At 38.0% G+C, this 22,344-nt stretch overlaps 3 protein-coding genes across 3 annotated transcripts; 2 read left to right on the top strand and 1 right to left on the bottom strand.

Annotated features, from left to right (window-relative positions):
* Window positions 1–2,313: 2,313 nt before the first annotated feature.
* LOC124821267 (abscisate beta-glucosyltransferase) lies at window positions 2,314–4,011 on the top strand. The gene has a single exon (XM_047293132.2). It carries the CDS (start codon window positions 2,377–2,379, stop codon window positions 3,811–3,813), a length of 1,437 nt encoding a protein of 478 aa, XP_047149088.1. The 5' UTR covers window positions 2,314–2,376; the 3' UTR covers window positions 3,814–4,011.
* A 5,890-nt stretch (window positions 4,012–9,901) lies between these two features.
* On the bottom strand, window positions 9,902–11,074 carry LOC124840425 (uncharacterized). Its single transcript, XM_088099638.1, has 2 exons — window positions 10,600–11,074; window positions 9,902–10,516 (listed from the first exon to the last, which is right to left on the bottom strand). The coding sequence occupies exons 1-2, from the start codon at window positions 10,775–10,777 to the stop codon at window positions 10,143–10,145; spliced, it is 552 nt and encodes a 183-aa protein (XP_087955764.1). The 5' UTR covers window positions 10,778–11,074; the 3' UTR covers window positions 9,902–10,142.
* Window positions 11,075–20,235: 9,161 nt separating this feature from the next.
* On the top strand, window positions 20,236–21,862 carry LOC124820737 (putative UDP-glucosyl transferase 73B6). Its single transcript, XM_047292494.2, has one exon. The coding sequence runs from the start codon at window positions 20,385–20,387 to the stop codon at window positions 21,804–21,806; it is 1,422 nt and encodes a 473-aa protein (XP_047148450.2). The 5' UTR covers window positions 20,236–20,384; the 3' UTR covers window positions 21,807–21,862.
* Window positions 21,863–22,344: the final 482 nt, after the last annotated feature.

Below are 22,344 nucleotides of genomic sequence, written 5' to 3'. Positions count from 1 at the left end.
TTTTATTAATTATAAAACCTTATATTATTACTTGAAAATAAATAAATAAGCTAAAAAAACAAATAATAATCATATCACTAACAATGACAAATTCAATTGAAATATATACATTTTAAATATCAACAAACTAACAAAACTTAATAGAACTCTCTAATTTATGAGAGATATTTGTTTACTCATATAACAATCACTTTAGTTTAGTATTAGGATAATGATACTTTGACAACATTTTAATACCATTTACGTGTCATTCTGTGATTGGTCCATGTTGGTGTTTATAATTATTATTATTGATTGTGGAATAATTTTGGATCAATCACAGAATGAATGTTGTAAAAAAATGTTGTCAAAGTATCATTTTCCTTAGTATTATAGCACATCATTTGCAAAGTTACTTTTATCTTTTAGGTTTAATGTCTCTTTAGGTCTCTATTTTCGTCCAGAATCTCAAATGGGTCTCGTTCTTTTTCGGCGTCTCAATTGGGTCCTTATTTTTGTAAAATTGAATCAAATAAAGGCTTTCCGTCAAATTGATGAAACACCGTTAAGGAGGGAGTGACGTGGCATGCTGACAGTGTATTTTTTATTACGTGGCATTAAAAACGTGACTGAATTCTATTTTTTAAATTTTTGAATTAAAAAATGAAGTGTACAAAGTGGAAATATAATTTAAGTAAGGGCAAAAATGGAAAATCAAATTAAATTAATTTGACGGCTATCGCTTGTGCCACCCCTTCCCCACCCAAAATTAGGGTTTCAGATTGGAGGGAAGGGGGAAAGTTTCATGCATCGCGAGAGAACATGGGGGCGCTAATTGAGAATGTCTTGTGGCAGCTTTTGGAGGCGTGATTCAGAGAAGATAAAGCAAGGTTGCTTCACGGTTTTGTGTAGAAGATGCGATTAGGTAGTGTGAACTTGAATCTCGCAGGGGAGATCGATGGTGGAAGCGCGAATCGCGGTGGAGCAAGTTCTCGTGTTGACAGGCTGTCTCTCGCAGAGGAAATTTCGGGTTCGATTCGCGATGGGGTTTTGTCGCGGCGGCTTGGGTTTCTCTGTGTTTTCTAGCTTGGATTTGATGCAAGTTTCTGATGCGATGATGGAGGAGATGATGTCGCTAACTGGTGGTTGCAGCGAAGCTCGCAAGGAAGAAGAAAGGGATCTGCAATTTAGGATTACATGGCAATTGGGATTTTCTGATTTCTGGGTTTGCAGGTGATGAAGATGAATGTGCGGCGACCATGGAGGTTGGCGACAACGGCTTGTGGTCCGACGAGGATGATGCTGGCGGCACAACGTGGCTGACGGCGACATTGGCTAGGTTAGGGAATTAAGGTTTAGCGGTAGTCTGTTATAGGATATTATTACTAGTAGACCGAACGACGAAATGTAGGAAGAGGCCGAGCGGTGAGGGAGAAGAAGAAGGGAATCGAACGGATGAAGGCAGTGAGGATACCGAGCGAGGTCGAGTAGTGAAGAAGAAGGAGGACACGGAACGGCTGAAGCACAGGAGCCGATCGTTTGAAGATTTTCCAATTTAATTTGATTTTCCAATTCAGCACTTAATTTAATTTGATTTTCCAATTTTGCTCTTGCTTAAATTATATTTCCATTTTGTACACTTTATTTTTTAATTAAAAAATACAATTTAGTCATGTTTTTAATGCCACGTAATAAAAAATTATACTGTCAGCATGTCACGTCACACTCTCTTTAACGACGTTTTATCAATTTGACGGAAAGTAAATAAGAACCCAATTGAGACGTCGAAAAAGAAAGAGATCTATTTGAGATTCTAGATGAAAATAGAAATATAAAGAGACTTTAAACCTATCTTTTATTAGTGATCTCACTCACCCCTTCATATAGATATACCCAACAAAGAATAGTCCGTAATTGTATCTGAGCTTCTAGAAAAGGCATCATTCAAGTATGAAGAAAATTACGATGACAGTCTATACATTGTGCTTTACTTCCACACGTGTTTGACAATTCTATCCAATAACAGCGATTGGAAACTTCAGACGAACACCACTAGTCAAATAATCTTGGCACATTCTTTGGAATATGTCACTCATGACGTTTTGCTCCAAGCTTTTCCGTCTGCACAAAAACAACCATTTCATTCAATCGCTATCGTACACTTATAAAATAATACTTTTACTTAAAATGTAACATAATTTAAAATGAATTACCTAAAACACTAAAAAAATAATATTTTTTATTAAATATTAAATAAGGATAGAAAAATTGAAAAATATTCATGAAACCTTTTCCATGTAAATAAATAGTAGAAGGTGAGATTTAATAACTCACCTCCCTAACCTTATTTGTTCCTCCATCGAACACACCAAGCTAAGCAAACATTTCCATTTCAACATGAAGACCTTAACCCCTTCGGTGGAAATATTCTTTTTTCCCTACGTAGGGGGAGGCCATCAAATCCCAATGATAGACGCAGCAAGAATGTTTGCATCTCACGGAGCCTCATCAACCATTCTAGCCACACCGTCGACCACCCCTCTCTTTCAAAAATGCATCACGCGCGACCAGAAATTCGGTCTTCCCATCTCCATTCACACTCTCTCCGCCGATGTACCACAGTCAGACATCTCTGTCGGTCCCTTCCTGGACACCTCTGCCCTCCTCGAACCACTGCGCCAGCTCCTCCTCCAACGCCGCCCACATTGCATCGTCGTCGACATGTTCCATCGCTGGTCCGGCGACGTCGTTTACGAGCTCGGAATCCCCAGAATCCTCTTCAACGGCATCGGGTGCTTCGCTCTCTGCGTCCAGGAGAACTTAAGACATGTCGCTTTTGAGAGTGTGAGTACAGACTCGGAGCCTTTCCTCGTTCCTAATATTCCCGACAGAATCGAAATGACGATGTCTCAGCTTCCTCCTTTTCTGAGAAACCCATCTGAGATTCCTGAAAGGGTGAGGGGCATGAAGCAATTAGAGGAGAAGAGTTTCGGCACTCTTATCAACAGTTTCTACGACTTGGAACCAGCTTATGCTGATCTAATAAAAAGCAAGTGGGGAAATAAAGCATGGATTGTAGGACCAGTGTCCTTTTGCAACAGAAGCAAAGAGGACAAAACCGAAAGAGGGAAGCCACCCACTATCGACGAACAAAATTGCCTGAATTGGTTAAACTCTAAGAAACCCAGTTCTGTTCTTTACGCCAGCTTTGGAAGCCTGGCTCGGTTGCCCCCTGAGCAGCTGAAGGAGATTGCTTACGGCCTGGAAGCCTCTGAGCAATCGTTCATTTGGGTGGTGGGGAACATTCTCCACAACCCATCAGAAAACAAAGAAAACGGGAGTGGGAACTGGCTTCCGGAAGGGTTCGAGCAGAGGATGAAGGAAACGGGTAAGGGGTTGGTGCTTAGAGGATGGGCTCCGCAGTTGTTGATTCTGGAGCACGCTGCGATCAAAGGGTTTATGACTCATTGCGGATGGAACTCGACTCTGGAAGGTGTGAGTGCGGGAGTGCCCATGATCACGTGGCCTCTGACGGCTGAGCAATTTTCGAATGAGAAGTTGATAACGGAGGTTCTGAAGACTGGTGTCCAAGTGGGGAACAGGGAGTGGTGGCCGTGGAATGCAGAATGGAAAGGGTTAGTGGGAAGGGAGAAGGTGGAGGTGGCAGTGAGGAAGCTGATGGTGGAGAGCGTAGAGGCAGACGAAATGAGAAGGCGAGCGAAAGACATTGCAGGAAAAGCTGCAAGAGCTGTGGAAGAAGGTGGAACTTCTTACGCCGATGTTGAGGCATTAATTCAGGAGCTTCAAGCTCGCACATGCGCAAACCAGGGCTAAAATTTTGAAAAAGAGCATTTCATCAAAGAACCTTTAGGTCCCTTTCCATACACATTTTCGTTACGCATAAGAATACGAGAAAAAGAGCTTTGTTACTTTCTTGCATTACTTGAAATCCAATGTTATATGCCGTAGATCTATGCATTCCCTAAGGCCACATTAAATGTCTTTTTTATCTATTAGGTCTCTTGTTTTCAACTCCCAATGTCCATTGGTGGATACTTATATAGTGATTGCTTGCTTTTATGATAGTGACAAAAAGAACTATACATGCACCTAAAAGCAATTTGCTTGTATTTCTATAATACAAAGTGAAAATGGAAAAAAATGAATCGTAATTTAACTATTTTTTTACTCTTATCTTTTAACTAATTGTAAGTATAATAATTATAAAATACCCCAATCAGTTAATGGTGAAATAACGGATTATATGTATTATATTACATCTTGAACTCTTTTCGGGTGTTATTCATTCTGAGCTTAAAAGTGATAATTTCCGCCGTTGGACCTACTTTTCTCACAAAATGAGTAGAAATTACTTGATCCAAGAACCGTTAATAAAATTAGACAGGACGGCTGGGTTTTCTTATTATTACAAAAGCTTTCAAAGCTTTATTGAAATCACTTACTTTTTCAAATACAATAATCATGTGATAGGTTGAAATTCATAAGATAATTTTCTAAATTATTTTCGTATACGGATTATAAATTATATTACGTATGAATTAACGACCTTACACAAAAAGTGATGGATGCTAACCTAATCAATTTTACTTAAAGACTAACTTTTGACAAACTGAATAATCAGGAAGGGGTTTCCGTAAGCAAATCCACAAAAATATTTTCTGCTAGATTTCAGATTCCGATACATATTGATTACGCTTATACGTATCATCACAAAATATGTAAGACAAGTGGATTCTCCAAATAAACACAAATAATATTTTAACATACACAAAAATTTTACATTTGATATTATTAATTTTTTATCTTTTACTCTTTTTTATCTTTTTAAAACAACAAAAAGCTAACTTTTTTATAATTATTTATCTTTGAAATGTGTGTCAAAGAAATGTAAAGTAGTGGCACCTACCATTACTTCAAATAAATGTATGCATAATATACCGTACGGTTACCAGTGCACCGTAATGCGCATAACGTCCAAGACGATCCCACAGGTCCTGACAGACCATTAGATCAACTAGCGGGCCGACTACATGGTTAGGTTATAAACGATAATAGTTCATTAAAGTTCCTAATGAAGATTAAGACGTGATTGGATCGTCATTAGATTAGCAAAGGTAAAAGTCCATTACAACTAGTATAAATAAAAGTCTCAGGTATGATTTCGAGGACAGACTGCAAAAGGATGCACAATATACATGCATTACTTACTCTTCCAACCACTCGGTTACATTACTAACTTAAGCGTCAGAGTGTCTTTGACAGGTGCCTGCTCATCTAACTTGGAGAAGGAGGAGGACGACTACCTAGAGTGCATGGAGTAACAACCGTCCGGTTTTTAACCTGGAGCGCTTAGAGAAACGTCTGTCCGCTTTGAGCCCCGCCCGTCCGATCTTCAATACCCCAGGAGTGGTTAGGTTCGTCCGGTCTTCGAAGTTCGCCCAGTCTTCAAGTTTCGTCCGCCATAGAGTCAACGTGGAGTGTTTTGAGCAAGGGACCTCCAAACCCTACCGAAACATTTTGGCACCCACCGTGGGGCCGAGCTAGTATTTCCCATTGTAGTCACAAGGAACCACTAAGGGGCGCCTGAGAGGGACGTCAAGTCAACCTTTCGGCCTCGTCCGCTCGGCCTCGTCTACTCGACCACTCGGCCACCTCAACTAAGCCTTCGGCCTCGTATGTAAAGGGCATCAAATGTTAAACAATTCGGCCATCCGGCCTCAAAAGTTTGGTCGCCCGACCTCAACTATTTAGTCGTCCGGGTTCAATCATCTAGCCTCGACCATCTAGCCTCCGTCATCCGGCCTTCTGATTTTTACCATCTGGATTCAGTCCTCCAACAGCAATCATTCGGCCTTCACCATTCAGCCTCGGCCTAGAATCAATAATCATTCGTCCGGTCATACCTTGACCTCACAGGAAGTCAGCCATTCGACCCTTCGGCCTCAACTACTCGACCTTTCGCCCATGGCCTCAAATGCTCAGCCGACCTTTCGGCCATCCGGCCTCGCCTGCTCGGCCTTCCAGGCCTCACAAGAACATAAGTCAAAGGTGGCCTCAACTTCTCGGCCTCTAAAGGACTCAACCGTTCGGCCATTTCTTGGTCGTAACTCGGCCTCAACTTGGCCTCCAAAGGCCTTAACTTCTTGGCCTCCTTGGCCTCAAGATCATTCATTCGGCCTCAAGATATCGGCTATTTGGCCTCAACCTCTTAGCCAAATTTTATCATCTAGTGTTTGGTCTGACCTGTTCGACCATACCTCAGCCTCCTCTTCTCGGTCGTCCATGGCATCACATTTACTCAGCCAAATTTGGCACTCAACCATCTCGCCCCAACCATCCGATCATGGCCACCTGCCCTCAGTTGTCCGGTCATAACTTGACCTTAGGTATTTTCTCAAACTTTGCCTCAGGTATTCGTTCAGCCATCTGGCCCCAACCTTCTGGCCTTACCTTGGCCTCATCTTTTCGGCCCCAATGGCTCGACCTCAAGATCAAGCATGCGGCCATTCAGCCTCACAACTGTTCTTCAAAAAGGGAATCCCGGCCGACCTCACCAAAGGACGACGATCGTGGATCTTCAACAAAGATATACCAGCTAGCCTCACCGAGAGTGGGCGACCGTGGATCTTCACGACTTATTACTTAAAGTAAGGATCAGTAGATTATCCAGCTCGACCGACGAAGGCATGACTCGTTTTTGTCTTCCATTCACTCATCAACAAGTAGAGAGGACTTAAAGAAGAAAGCAAACCAGAAAACCCGTCCTTTTCTGGAAGGCCATCTACAAAACCCCTTCGCATCATTAATATCATGCTCGGGCTTGGGGGGATGATGTACCATACAGTCCCTAGTGTACCGTACGGTCTCCTACGCATAACCAGGCTGACCGTCCAAGACAACCACACAGGCCAACCATCCGAGTCGACCGACCATTAGACCAACCAGCGGGCCGACCACATGGTTAAGTTATAAATGATAATAGCTAATTAAAGCCCCTAATGAAGATTAAGGCGTTATTGGGTCGTCATTAGGCCGGCGAGAGGTAAAAGCCCATTACAACCAGTATAAATAAAAGTCTCAGGTATGATTTCGAGGACAGACTACAAAAGGATGCACAATATACATGCATTACTTAATCTTCCAACCGCTTGGTTACATTACTAATTTGAGCGTCGGAGTGTCTTTGACAAGTGTCCGCCCATCTGGCTTGGAGAAGGAGGAGGACGACTACTTGGAGCGCATGGAGTAACGATCGTCCAGTCTTAAACCTGGAGTGATTAGAGCAACGTCCATCCACTTTGAGCCCCGCCTGTCCGATCTTCAATACCCCCAGGAGTGCTTAGGTCAGTGCAGTCTTCGAAGTTCGCCTAGTCTTCAAGTTTTTTCTGTCATACAGTCAACGTGGAGTGTTTTGAGCAAGGGACTTCCAAACCCTACCGAAACACATAATATCATGACAAATTTCGCAATGTTAATTAGAAATATGTCGACATTGACTAAACGAGGGAAAGTTGTTTTTACTTTTGATATTTGACAATTCTCAATGCTTAATTAGATTAAAGTTAACATTGATGGAGCTCACAGGGACGTTGAGGTAATCCTGAAATTATGGAGTGATACATGCACTAGAGCATGCTTGGAATGCAAATTTGAAAAGCTTTGGATTGAATATGATTCTACTATCGTGTGCATACCTTTTTCATCCTTTTCCAAAGTCGAGGCAAATGGCACAAATTTTTACATATATGTAAGTTAATGGATTTGGATTTAAAAGTTTCTCATAATTTTAGAAAAGGAAATAAGTTTTAAATAATTTTAGAAAAGGAAATAAATTTTAAGAAGGAAACTTTAAATCTAACTTAATTTTACAAAATCAACTTGTATACGATAAAGTTTGTCTCCACTTATATACTTTAAACTTGTTTTATATTTAGTCTATGTGAAATCTTTAATCACTCTCTACACGTCGAATTATATACATTTCTATCTTTGAAGTAAAAAATTATACCCATCCCCACTCTTATACTAAATAGTAACAAAAATTTGTTTCATCCTTATTCCTAACTATAATGAGTATACTCATACTCATACTTATACCTATTTTCTTGTTATTTCAATGGCAATTAATTATTTTTAGAAAAAAACCACAAAATAAAAACCATAGAAACCATGATATTATCAAATATTCAATAATACTACAAAAAGTACATAGATAACGCTTTTTTTATAGATAGTGCTATTTATGTTAGCACTATCTATTATAGATAGCGCTTATAAGAAAAGTGTTATATATGCCCTTATTTAAATAAGTGTTATCTATTATAGATAGAGCTTATTTAAAAAAGGCTTAATACCTGTTTTTGTCCCTCTTTATAAAGGAAATGTTCAATTTCGTCCTACCTTTTTCAAAAAGTTCAATATGGTCCCATTTTGTGAAAAAAGTGTCCAAGTTAATCCTTTTTGGTCACGGCGTTAAATATTTAACGATCCTGTGCAACGTGGCTGTTTACCTTCATGACGTGGCAGTGAAATGTTTTTCTTTAAAGTTGACGTGGCAGGAAGTGATTAAAAAATTGTGCTCCGGCCCCAATCTCATTTTCCTCCCATTTCCACCGATTTTCATCTTCTCGTTTTCACCATTGACGCCGAATCTTCTCGTTTTCCAGTCGCGTCGCTTTTGGTTCTCGTAGCGGCTCAGAGTAGTGGGGGAGGAGGAAGGTGGTGATGACGAAGATGAAGTGGTGGTGGTGATGTGAAATTGGAGGTGTTACCTGCTGAGAGGTTGATGGCTTTGGTGTCGGAGTTTGACGAAGAGTCAAATTCTTGAAAGGAATTCATGATCTGTAAGGGAAGGTATTATCGGATATTTGGATCTGCGATGTTCTTCGTTACTGTTTGGGAAGGGGTTGTTGTTTTTTGTTCAGTGACTTTGCGTGTTGGATAGACTGTAAAGCATAAAAAGCACATAAACCCAATTGCGTTTTATGTTTAATTTCAGCTAAATTCTAAAGAAACAGTATCTGAAAGTAACCCAATTCCCTTCTAACAAATATTCTTCAATTTTTTGGATTTCTGTTTCTCCTTCCTTTATGATCATAAATTAGTTTTTCGTTTTTTTTTTATGGCAGAAGTTTTCAATAAAGATAGGTCTTTAATTCGACCTGTATATAACATTTATGTCAATTGCTACAGTGTTTGTTGTTAAAAACACATACATTAAATTGTATTAAACGTATATTTAATGCATTTGAATGAAATAATATCTTTTTCTTTTATATGTATATGAAAAATAAAAATCAAACAAAAACCTGAAAGGCAAACCCATTTAGATTAATGAAATTTCCATTTTGAACAAGATCAATCAGTTAGTATTATAAGATAATTATATTTCACGAATTTCCAATTTTTTTCCTGGTAAACAACTTAATTCAATCTGGAAAAAAGCAATTTCCCTACCACTTTTTATTTCGGCCTAAGTGTTTAAAATAAAACTGCTTAATTAAATGTAAACATCATTTTGGCAATAGATGTAAGTCAATGTTGCTGAATGTTCTCACCAAATGTTTTCCATAAACTAGCACAGTTCATTATGAGACGGGGTTCATGAGATTCAAACTTCAGATTTTAAGTCCAATTACAGATGAGAGTAAAGAGTGAAATGTATTAAATTGAAGTTTTAAACATGGATACTGTTCACCATTGATAAGTAGCAGATTTATCCAAAGTGAATATGTTTTCCAGAACCAGAAATCAGAAGCATATGGAGTGGAATTGCAATATCTATGAACCATGTTCAACAGAGAACATGGGAGAACACTAACCCTTGACGATGTGAGATTTTCAAATGGTATCTTCAAGCAGAGATACATCCAAAACTTAGAATAGCAGAACAACATTCTAATAGCTCAGATAGAGGATCCAAATTCCTCTCCTAATTATCATTTCTTGAAAATTTGGTCCCCAGAAGAAAACTCTAACACGGTTCCTTTGCAGACATAAAACTTAGATTTGCTTCAGCACACATATGTACATCCCTGACACAGGAGTAGCAAATGCTAAACAACACGATGGAATATCAAATTGCATGAGAGAAGACAGAGGGGATGAAACAAAAACCGCTCCCTATCTTAAAACAATGCAAATTACAATGGCAAAAGCATGACAGGACAAGGAATGAACTCGGCCAGCAAATTTGCATCTATGTGCTTTGTATGAATTGCTTCCATGCTAATAACTACCAAATCCAAGTTAAGGTCATCAGCAACATCACCAATGATAGCCGTTGGCTTGCTCCCTTCACCAAGCCTCTCTAGCAAATTATAGTCCTTCAACCCACCTGCATTTTTATCATCAAACACAACAACAAGTAAAAAACTAAGTGCATCACAGCGACCCACTTGTCTTGTACCCTCAGAGAGATAGGGATTCCTATCCGTAATGGGCAAAAGCAGATGCTTGAATTCCGTGAAGGCCTCACTGGCCACGCTGACTTCGGGTTCCTGCGGCTTAGCGTTGGCTGAACCGGAAGCAAATGCCGAAATTAGCGATTTTTGAAAAATAAAAAAACAACATTGAGAAAAAAAAGATGAAAAATTCTACCTTTGTGAGCGATTCTGCGGAGCCTGGCGAATAGTGAGAGGCTGTGAGTTTTGGGGCGGAGAGTTGAAGAGAGGTTTAAACAGTGTGAGGAAATCGACAACGGTTGGTTGGATATGGGAAGTTTTGGATATTCGCAGGGTTCAACGGGAACTGCGAGCAGGCAGTGAGCGAACGCCATCGAATGGAAGAAGAAGAATGAGAAGAAGGTGGCGGTGGTGGTGGTGCTAAGTTCACGGTGAGGGGTGTAAGGAGGGGAAGGAAGAAGATGAGATTGGGGCCGGAGCACAATTTTTTAATCACTTCCTGCCACGTCAACTTTAATGAAAAACATTTCACTGCCACGTCATGAAGGTAAACAGCCACGTTGCACAGGATCGTTAAATATTTAACGCCGTGACCAAAAAGGATTAACTTGGACACTTTTTTCACAAAATGGGACCATATTGAACTTTTTGAAAAAGGTAGGACGAAATTGAACATTTCCTTTATAAAGAGGGACAAAAACAGGTATTAAGCCTTTAAAAAAACATTATCTATTGGTCTAAATTTTAAACACCAATATTTCCTAACTTCAATGATTTGATTGTCACGATATAGTTAACATCTGTAACTAGAAAAATACTGCAAGAAAGAAAAATGATATAAAATTAGTCAATTAAATTTTTACTACAAATTAATTATGACAATGAAGATAACTTACACATCAGTTGGAATTGTTCGTTCTTCATAGTATGTGATAATTTCCTTCATATATTGACACACGTAATACCCGCAATCATTGTCATTGGGTTGTTTTGGACACTAGAAAAAAAAGTAGAAAACATCTTTATAATTTGAGGATAATGGCAAACCAAAAATCCAGTAAACTCCAAACAGATTGAGTGCATTGTAATAAACAACTATATACCATTTACAAGTTTAAACTCCTAATAGTAAGTCAAGATCAATTGGTATTCCAAATGAGGATATATATCATATGCAGAGACAAACTTTAATTTTGTAAAAGTTTTCTTTGTCCTAGACCTGAGGTGAGACAATTATGCTATAATTGGAAAAGATAAGAACACTATTATTAGCAGAAAAGTTTTACCCAAATACTTTTACAAAGATTTGTCAATGTTTATGTGTATGAATGTGAATGTAATGATCTCATAGCATTCATTATTTTATACATCTTGTTTTTAGCAGTACCTTCATAAAAAAGTATATGACAATTTGATAATGAAAAGAGGTATTTGGAGCTAGAAGCCAAATACTTTATGACTTAAAATATATATAATATAACAAATATTAATAAATTCAAATATGCTGATACAGGAAAAATCAGTATCAGCCAGTAATAGTAATATGAAGATCTGCATAAGATATTGGTACCATTTAAAGAAAAATAAGTATAGGTTTCATCTTGAGCTATAGTGAACCGCAAGAATATAGTTGGCATTATAAGAATATGTAAAGAAAATATTATTCATATGCTCACACATGACTTACCTTCACAAAAAAGTAGGTGCATGTTTGACTGTTGTGTTTATAATCGGATCTTGATATATTAACTACTTTTTGTTAACATTTTGACAACGGCCATGTGTTAGCAATCTATGACTCGTTTAATTTATTTTTCTTTTAAATGTTGACGTGAAAAGGCAAAAGGCTTTTGATTTTCGTTCTCTCTCTTCCATTTTAAATTTACGTTCTCTCTCTGTCTTTCATTTTGATTTTGTTTCTCTCTCTCTTCCATTTTAATTTTCCTTCTCTTCCTTCTCTCTCTGTTCTCTCTCATCAGACCACCATCTTCACCAACGACCCCTTTCCCTTTTGTTCCACCATCACCAACGTGAAGATGTTGTCGTCCTTCATTGCGGTAGTGCTTTTTTCGATTCAACGTTCACCACTTAGACAACTACCACCTTTTCCCTTTGTTGGGTTGTGGGTTGCGAAATGGATACCTCTGGTGACTTTGGTGATGGGAGTAAGGTATGTCTACTATCCTTTTTCTTATTTCCATTTTCCCATTTCCCCTTTCTTGTTTCCTCTTTCGTTAATTATTTTTTGGATTGTTACGACATGCTAAGTTTATTTTTGATGCAATTCTGTGTGCGACATTCTTTCAAAACCAATTTAGTTGGTGCTTTGAATCGAAGATTGACTCCGGAGTAGAGGACCTACATAGAAAAGACACAATTTGGTTAGTTTTTAGAGTTGTATGACAATGTTAAGATTGGTAGGTGTGTCTTGAATGAGTTATGTGTTAGATGCACTAGTGCAGTAAGGGGAAATAGTATCGGTTAATTTTGCTTATAGGCACCGGTTCTGCAACCGAGGCATATACGGACAAGGTAAAAAGGGGGTGGCTTTATGCCTCGGTTCTAAACCGGGTTAAAACGAAATCGGATTATGCCTCGGTTCTTAGATAACCGAGGCAATAGCGTGTTTTTTTTTCGATATGCACAATCCACTTCTCCCTCGTCCTTGCACAATCCACTTCTCCCTCTTCCTTGCACACTCCACAGTCCACAATTCAAGCAAAAAAGTCCACAATTCAAGCAAAACAGTCCACAGTCCAAGCAAAAGGGTTATTGAATTTTCCTTCCCTTTCACAGAACCAAATCTCAAAAGATACAAAACCAAATCTTAGAAGCAAATCTCAGAAGCAAGCACTCCAACAACAACTACACTAGCCTAACAAAATCGCTCCCAAAATAACACAGAAAAAAAAGTATGGGTTTTGATGCAATGAGCATTGCGGAGGTTGTCATCACCAACTCTGAGAACGATTTGGGGAAGAAGAGAGGCTCCTGCAAGGCCAAACCAGAACAGAGAGAAGAAAAGATGAAGGTTGATGCCTCCCCTTCTCGCAAAAATTCCAACGCTGTAGGACGCCCTTGCCACGACCTCGCCACCACCTCGCTACGGCCTCGCCGCGGCCTCGCTGCGGTCTCGCCGCGGCCTCGCTGCGGTCTCGCCGCGGCCTCGTTGCGGTCTTGCTATGACCTAGCCGCCACCTCGCCTCCACAGAAACCACCGCGATTCGTTCAACTCTTAGATCGACGAACCTCCCATCATCTCCAAGACACCATTTTCTATGCTCGCCAAACGCCTTAGATCGGCGAGCCTCCCATCATCGTCGCCGCAGTACTCGTCTCCACCATCGCGCCTCCCCTCCGCTTTCGATGTCGGCCACCATCGCGCCTCTCCTCCGCTTTCGACGCCGGCCACGATCGCGCCTCCCCTCCAAAGCGCAAGCTTCTGCAATGGAGGAAAGAACCTCCTCGCGTCGTGGCTGCCAAGTGGGAGAAGAGAGATTCCCCTTTTTGTTTCTGCTTCTGCTGCGAGAGGAAGGAAAAGCGTTTCGTGTAAAATGAAAAAGGAGATATGAGAGTAGGTCATGTACGAGAGGTAATAGGCCTCGGTTCTCCTTTAACCGAGTCAATACGCCAAAACATAGACCTCGGTTCCACCTTTAACCGAGTTAATATGCTCTAATATGTGCTATATGCCTCGGTTCTCACTGAACCGAGGCATATAAATTCATCAAAACTACAAAATTGCCACCGCTTTCTGATAGGCTTCGGTTTTTCTTAGACCGAAGTCTATTAGACGGTTTAAAAAGCATATTTTTTACTAGTGATGGGTTCACTCGAGGGGTGGGTTTTTTTCGAGAGAAAAGTGTAGAATTTAAGGAAATGTATGTGTAAGAGCGCATGAAGGAAGGTGACACGTACGTTAAAAAAATCGTGATCTAAAAACTCTCTACGTTGGATATGGTCCCAAACAGTTGTGATAAGTGTATTAAATTTTTTTTAAATGAGGTTGACAATACTAAATGAAGAGCATTGTAAAGTTAACTTAACGAAAGATGAATGCAATAATTATTATTGGCAATGCTAATATATATCTAGATATTTCTAATTAACATTGTTATTGAATAAAAAGTTTATGTGGAATGTGATTTGAAGTCTTGATAAGGAAACTCACTCATCCAAGAAAAACAAATTGAAAAAATCACTAAAAAACAAAGTCCAGGTAAACATGGGGAGCCTAGTTCACCCAGCTAGGAAGTCACGTTCAACTTTTTGTACAATTGACATACATGCCTTTGGTAATCGATTATAGGGGTCTTGTAATCGATTACCAAAGGCATGTGGGACAATTGTACAAATCGCGAGTAGGGTCACTGCCATCAGCCTCGCGCCACCGCCACTGCCACCATCACGCTCGCTACACTGCAACTGCCACTAACTCCTAGCGTGCATTGTCGTGCCACCACCTGGGGGGTTTCAGATTAGGGGTTGAGGGAGGTTGGGGGGAGGGTTTTTGGTGGAAAACAAAAATGAGGGGAGAGGGAAACCAAGTTCCGATTTCATAGGGTCGAAGAGCTTACCGACGACCATCGCCCGTCGGTAATGATTGATGATGTTTACCGACGGTATTACTGGTGGATATATCTGCCGATAAGTAACCAAGTCCATTATCGACGATCATAGGCTTGTCGATAAGTATCAATCTGAACTCCATGGGTAAATTCACCGATAAATGTGTTTTATCGATGGATCAACAATCGTCGGTAATAATCTGCTGGTAATTTTCTTGTAGTGAAATGCTAAAACCAGGAATACACCTATGGGAACTCATTTAAGTTTTTCAATAGGGCAATCTTCTCTAACAAATGAAGAAGAATCTTACATGTCTAAAGTCCCATATGCATCTACATTAGGGAGCTTGATGTATGCTATGGTTTGCACTAGAACTGACATAGAACATGTTGTGAGAGTTGTGAGTAGGTTTATATCAAATCCTATAAAGGAGAATTCGAAAGGTGTGAAATGGATATTGAGATATTTAAGAGGCACTTCAAAAATGCATTTGTCTTTTAGAAGAAGCAATCTCACTTTACAAGAGTTCTCTGATGCAGACATGGAAGGAGATCTGAATGGTAGAAAGAGCACATGTTATATTTTCACATTGGGTGATATAGCTATTAGTTAGAAGTCTAAACTTCAAGGAAGAGTCTCTCTCTCAACTACTAAAGGTGAATATGTAGCTATCTCAAAAGCAGCGAAGGAGGTGATATGGATGAAGAACCTTCTAAAAGAATTAGGGAAAGAGCAAGATGACCCTCCATTATTTAATGATAGTCAAAGTGCTATATATCTTGCTAAAAAACCAATTCTTCATTCTAGATGCAAGGACATTGAGTTGAAGTATCATTTTATCATAAACTTGATAAATGATAGAGACTTGTCTTTGTCGAAGATTCCAAGTTAACCAAGATTGTCACAACAATAAGTTGAGGCTTTGTATTACCTCAACTGGCCTTCAAGAGTATTTGATGATGAAGGCAATTTCATTAAGTGATAATATAAATCAAGCTACAAGTGAGAGAAGTGTTAGTATTGTAGAGCTTAATTTAGTCTCACATCGCTTAGTATTGTGAGATGTTATCTATTTAGGTATATAAGCAATCTTTTATAAAGCTTGAAAGATACACTAAACATAAATATACATATATATACATATGTATTTGTAGACATTTGTATGTGAATCACGTTAAATAATTCTTATGTCATTTATTTATTTATTTATTTATTTCTTTATTTCTTCTCTTATTATCTTGTTGCTACCATTTTTAGTGTAAGGAACTGAAAAGTGGAAGACTGTATAATATGTTTGGCATTGCATTCATGGATTGGTTAAGAGCAGATTTAAAATAGACATTGTTCTTAGCGTATAACGTTCCAAGAATACATGTTGCATATGCTTTTGCTCTAATGTTGGGTTCACCATTGCGAGATCTGCCGGTGTTAATGATTTATTCAAGGTTGAAATATATTTTCTGAAATTGAATACCTTTAATACAAAAAAAAAAAAGGATTCTATTATTTGGTGTCCTGTCATTTTGCTCTTATGCATGCTTTGAGAAAGTTGAAGATTAAGGTGAGGCATTCAGTACAAAGTGTTATAACTAAGTCAAATCCATCATTTGTTAAAATCATCCTTATGAAAAACCAATTAATTTTTACAACTTTAACATAAATTTTAGTAATACTTTCAATTAATTTTGTTATAATAACTTATTTTTTATTATAATAACAAAGTAAACGTACACACACGTGTATCTTCAATAATAATAATAATAATAATAATAATAATAATAATAATAATAATAATAATAATAATATTTTTTCAATGGTTATTTGAAAATTATAACGCTCACTTTAAATTTTTGATTTATTGAAGCTTGAAATATATATGTAATATATTTATTTTAATTTTTTTTGTAAAATTCCTTCGAAACAATTTTTTGTATTTTATTTTTGTTTTAGTTATTGGATATATATATATATATATATATATATATATATATATATTCAATAAAAAATAGAGTAAAATAAAATACAAATATTGTTGTATGATGTGTACTTATAATTCTCTTAGTGTTTATCTTTTTTCCGAACAGAGAAATTCAAAATAAAAAATTTTATCAGTAAAATATGATATATAAATTAAAACAAAATAAAGAGGACTACAAATATTTTTGAATAATCAATTAAATAAAAATTAACAAAGAGCAAAACTTAAACCCTATATAATCAAAAGAAATTTGTAAACTAAGAAAATGGTTAATTGGTCTTGTGCAATTCCTTGATTCTAATTCTCTCCTTTTTCATTCTTAGTTCAATTGCCTTCTATGTTGGATGACCCAAGAATATGTTGCATCCACCCATCATATAGTTGGACCTCAATTTTTCTACTTCCTACATCTCTAATGTTCCTGCTCCCACCAGAGGTACGTGGATGGTCCTTGGGTTTAGATTCGTATGTCATATTCCTTTAATTGATATTAAGTGATTTATATCTCGAACATTTTTCTATTACTTCTTTATTTGCAAGCTCCCAAAAATTCCAATTTGTTTCAAGTATATTTTTTAATTTACCTACGATTCAAGAACTAGTTTTTACTTATTTTTTTTTCCATTTCACCTTAAAAAGTGCTGACACTTCACCTCCTATTTTTAATGAATGTATCTTAACTTTATTAATATTGATAGTGTTATGACAAGAGTTATGCAGTTTTTAATATATCATATTTTAATATTTTTCAACCATCAATAATTTTTAAATTCGTTTAATAACTTTTTTTAAGTTTAATTATTTTTGAGGTATCTGTTTTTGCATAATCGTCTCAAATATGTCTTCGCATTATTTTGATCTTAATTAGGTCCCTGTTCTTGTAAAATTGAGTCAATTGGAACCTTGTTGTCTTCGTATTATTTTGATCTTAATTAGGTCCCTGTTCTTGTAAAACTGAGTCAATTGGAACCTTGTCGTTAATTGGATTAGACGACGTTAAATTTGCTGTGTCGTGACATGGTGACTACACATAACAAGCAAAATATTAAACCTAAATAAAATAAATAAATAAAACAAAAGAAAATAGAAACATAACAAGCAAAAAGATCCAAGCCCAAATCTTTAACAGTTCCTGATACTCAATCAAAAGAGAAAGGCAACTTTTCATCCCCTTCCTCGGTAGATCCTCCATGGCCACCGCTAGGGCCAACAAGTTTCCTTGCAGCCGCCACCCTTGCCACTGATCAGAGCCATGAAGATTGTCGACGACCTTACCCACGTCGGAAGCACCGTGATTCTTCGTGGTAACTCAATTTCATCATCATCTCCTACACACATGGAGAGCCACTGTGACACCATGGATCTCATGCTTGTGTTGTTGACGCCACCTTCCTATGCTCTTGATTCTTCTTCAACTTCTTCTTTGTATACCTGATTTCCTATTATAAAAGAAAAATCTTTGTGTGCAAACCTTGGTAATGGTAAATTTCATGGGTCTTAGAGATCTTCTTTCTTTTTTTTTATTCAATTAAACTTGCAGGTGAAAGATGATGAATTATGAATTAGAGTTTGTTAGTCAATGAGTTGAGTGCAGATAATAAAAAAATTGGGGATAATAAATATGAGAATCCTTTGCCCCGCGTTTCCCAAGCTTTTTCTCTATAAAATTGGGTGCTAATAGATTGGAGATGAAAGATTGAGGGAGTACTTTGATTGGAATCGGACTTTGCTTCCCCTTCCCTCAGTTCTCTCGTGCCCTTCTTAAAAGGAATAAAATAATCACTGAAAATGGTGTCGGCATGCCTAATTCAAGGATTAAAAGTAATGGTGAATAGTTATATGAATGATGAAGAAAACCATAATTATTGGGTGAAAAGTAGTCGAAGAGGACGTGGAGGGAGAGGACGATTTTAGGGTGGGGAGGGTGAGGTGTTTGTCAAGGAGGGCATTCATGGCACCATTATCGACGGCGAGCACGGTGATGGTCTGGTGGTGGTTTATCTCGTCAGCAAGGTGGGTGAGGGTGAGGTAATGATTGAAGGTGGAAAAGCCTGGTAAAAATGGTCCTTCGACATCTTGTTCGAAGAAGACATCCTGTTCGAATTTAGGGATTTAATGAAATCTCAATTCTTTTGATTTATTTATGATAATCAAATCATTTGAATGATAAAAAAAAATTAAATTATTTACATTACCAACAGTTATGGAAACCACAACGATGTAAACTCAAAATTTTACTGACGATTTCAAGAAATTCTTGTAAATACTAGCAGTTTTTCTTAACCCTAGTACTGACGACTTTTGTAAACCCTTACAAGTAGCGGAGGTTTTGAAGAATTCCACAAGTAATGACGATTACACACAAAATCACTAAAAATTATTTGTCAACAATATTTTTCCTGACAACTTTTCGAGTCGTGAGAAATGTATTTATCATGAGTTACAAGCATGGATAATGAAAAAAATAATTCTTTCGTAGAATTTTAAATTATTGTAATTAAAGAATTATAACTAAAACCTAAATGACTATATTACGATCGTTGATGTTTATACCTGGTGTAAATTTATCAATCAATTATTTAAAGGTAAATAAGACTTGTATTCCGTTTAACTACCATTTCAATTGGTATTCAATAATTAGGATAATTTTCAGTATAATTATTTAATCATTACATTATCTGTAACTTTTTGCAATACCAAACTTGCAAGAACATCTTTTTTCTTTCAATTAGTTCCATACATTTTTCTGTTAGCAACTAACATTTATAATTCTATATTGGCAATATATTATTACTGAACACAATAACGATTACAAATAATGAAATTATAAAATCAACTAACAGTATAATATAACATGTAAAGTAGAGAAATTTATCTTAAATAAAATATAATTAAATATATAATTCCATCACGATTGAGTATTTAATCAATACTTCTAACATAACATATCATGTTATAATGTATGAAAGTGTTTATAACAAGTTACCATATATCTATCTACACGGTAACAAACAATTGTTCCAAATGTTCACTCCCATTTTCTAAAACTAAAACACATTACTCTTCCATTTTATTATACGCTCGAGGATCGCGTGGGGGTACAGCTCCACCATGCACGCTCTACAAAAAGTATATTCTAATGCATAACGTGAATAAAAAATGGTAGTTTAATGTTAACCCGTGCAAAACGCGGTTTCCTTTGCTCAAGGCTACTACTTTATAAAACTATAATATGTTAACAATTTTTTTAAACTATTTTTTTTACAAATTATTTTATTGTTCTGCACGAAATAGATCAATCATAAACTATTTTGTTGTTAAAAAGTTCTCAAAAAAAACACGTTTTCTTACTTTATAAGTAGCTGGAACAAGAACCAAAGTAAGGCCACAATAGTTTGTGTAGCAGCAAAACATCTTTTTCTCACACACCCACCATGGGTCACGATCGTCAGCTTCACGTATTTTTCTTCCCCTTCTTCGCAAATGGTCACATCATACCCACTATTGAGCTGGCTAGAGTCTTTGCCACAAGAGGACTCAAAACCACCGTAGTCACCACTCCCCTCAACGAGCCATTCATTTCAAGAACCGTAGGAAAAGCCAACATCACCATCAAAACCATCAAATTCCCGTCGCCGGAGCAAACTGGCTTGCCCGAAGGTTGCGAGAACTCCGACCGCCTCTCCGGAATGCAGATCATCCCATTCTTGAAGTCCACCGTGCTTCTGCGGGACCCACTGGAGCAGCTGCTGCAGCAAGAACTCCCTGACCTCATAATCGCCGACATGTTCTTCCCATGGGCTACGGACTCTGCTGCCAAGTTCGGGATTCCTAGGATTGTGTTCCACGGATTAGGATTCTTCCCATTGTGCGTGTCCGCGTGCGTGAGAAAATACAAGCCGCAGGACAAGGTTTCCTCGTACAGCGAGCCCTTCGTGGTTCCGAATCTGCCGGGGGAAATAATGCTCACCAAGATGCAGCTTCCGCAGACCCCGAAGCACGACTTGGAATTCACCAAGATTCTTGAAGAAGCTAACGCGTCGGAATTGAATAGCTACGGCGTGATCGCCAACAGCTTCTACGAACTCGAACCGGTTTACGCAGATCATTATAGGAACGAGCTTGGAAGAAAAGCGTGGCATTTGGGACCAGTTTGTTTGTCCAATAGGGACAATGCTGAAAAAGTACACAGAGGAAATGAAGCAACGATTGACGAGCACGAGTGTTTAAAGTGGCTTGATACGAAGGAACCTGATTCGGTTGTTTATGTTTGCTTTGGTAGCATGACAACCTTCCCCGATGCTCAACTGAAGGAAATTGCGTTGGGTTTGGAGGCTTCGGGGCAGCCTTTCATCTGGGTTGTGAAGAAAGGGTCGAGTGAGAATCTGGAATGGCTTCCAGAAGGGTTTGAAGAAAGAACGGTAGATCAGGGAAAGGGTTTGATCATAAGGGGTTGGGCACCCCAAGTGATGATTTTGGATCATATAGCGGTTGGGGGGTTTGTGACTCATTGTGGATGGAACTCAGCTATGGAAGGAGTGTGTGCGGGGTTACCAATGGTGACATGGCCCATGTACGCGGAGCAATTTTACAATGCTAAGTTTTTGACGGACATAGTTAAGATTGGGGTGAGTGTTGGGGTGCAAACGTGGATTGGGTTGATGGGAGGGAAGCCTGTGATGAAGGAGGTTATAGAGAAGGCTCTAAAGAGGATAATGGTGGGTGATGAAGCAGTGGAAATTAGAAACAGAGCCAAGGATATTGCTAAAATGGCAAAACGAGCTGTGGAGGAAGGAGGATCATCTTACTCCGATTTCAACTCTTTAATTGAGGATTTGAGATCGCGAACGCTTTGATGTGTGCATGTAGAAAAACTTTTGTGCAATAATAAGATGATCGATTATGTCTATCATACGATGCTTATCACATGCTTGCCTAGGACCGTCTTTGCCATAAATTTGACTGACTTCTATTTTATTTTAAATAATGAATGCATAATATACCATAGCAAAGAGATATATGTTCTTGAACACAACTACTTCACTTGAGTGATATGGCTTCACTAAATAGGGAAAGATTCCATAAAAATACAAGGATCATGAAATTTTTACAATTTCATCTATTATTGGTCATAACTAGTTTGAAATTGCAATTAGTTAGCTCACTTTGTTGAGAATCAAATTGATCCTCTACTGTAAAATGGACCGAAGTCCACTACTCTTTTAGGTCTTAGTTTCTTTTATTATTCTAATCGTTTTCTGTTTTCCAGAGCTCTATAAATAGAGCTCCTCTTTACGTCTTTTATACAATGAAAAACACAGTAATAGAAAACAGTAAGTTGAAAGCAAGAAAGGTTTCGTTTTACTTACTCTTCTCTTTGTCCTCTTCATTTTT

The sequence above is a fragment of the Vigna umbellata genome, chromosome 9 (assembly GCF_029865625.1).
Source record: "Vigna umbellata cultivar VRB3 chromosome 9, Vumbellata_1.0, whole genome shotgun sequence".
NCBI classification, from domain to species: domain Eukaryota; kingdom Viridiplantae; phylum Streptophyta; class Magnoliopsida; order Fabales; family Fabaceae; genus Vigna; species Vigna umbellata.
This window is presented reverse-complemented; position numbering and strand designations above follow the sequence as displayed.

What these genes read in the sequence shown, in the direction of transcription:
- LOC124840425 (XM_088099638.1), bottom strand. Translation starts at nt 10,777, where the DNA reads ATGGCGTTCGCTCACTGCCTGCTCGCAGTTCCCGTTGAACCCTGCGAA. An exon ending in CCGCAGAATCGCTCACAAAG is followed by an intron (nt 10,517 to 10,599) that starts GTAGAATTTTTC and finishes CTTCCGGTTCAG; the next exon opens with CCAACGCTAAGCCGCAGGAA.
- LOC124820737 (XM_047292494.2), top strand. Translation starts at nt 20,385, where the DNA reads ATGGGTCACGATCGTCAGCTTCACGTATTTTTCTTCCCCTTCTTCGCA.
- LOC124821267 (XM_047293132.2), top strand. Translation starts at nt 2,377, where the DNA reads ATGAAGACCTTAACCCCTTCGGTGGAAATATTCTTTTTTCCCTACGTA.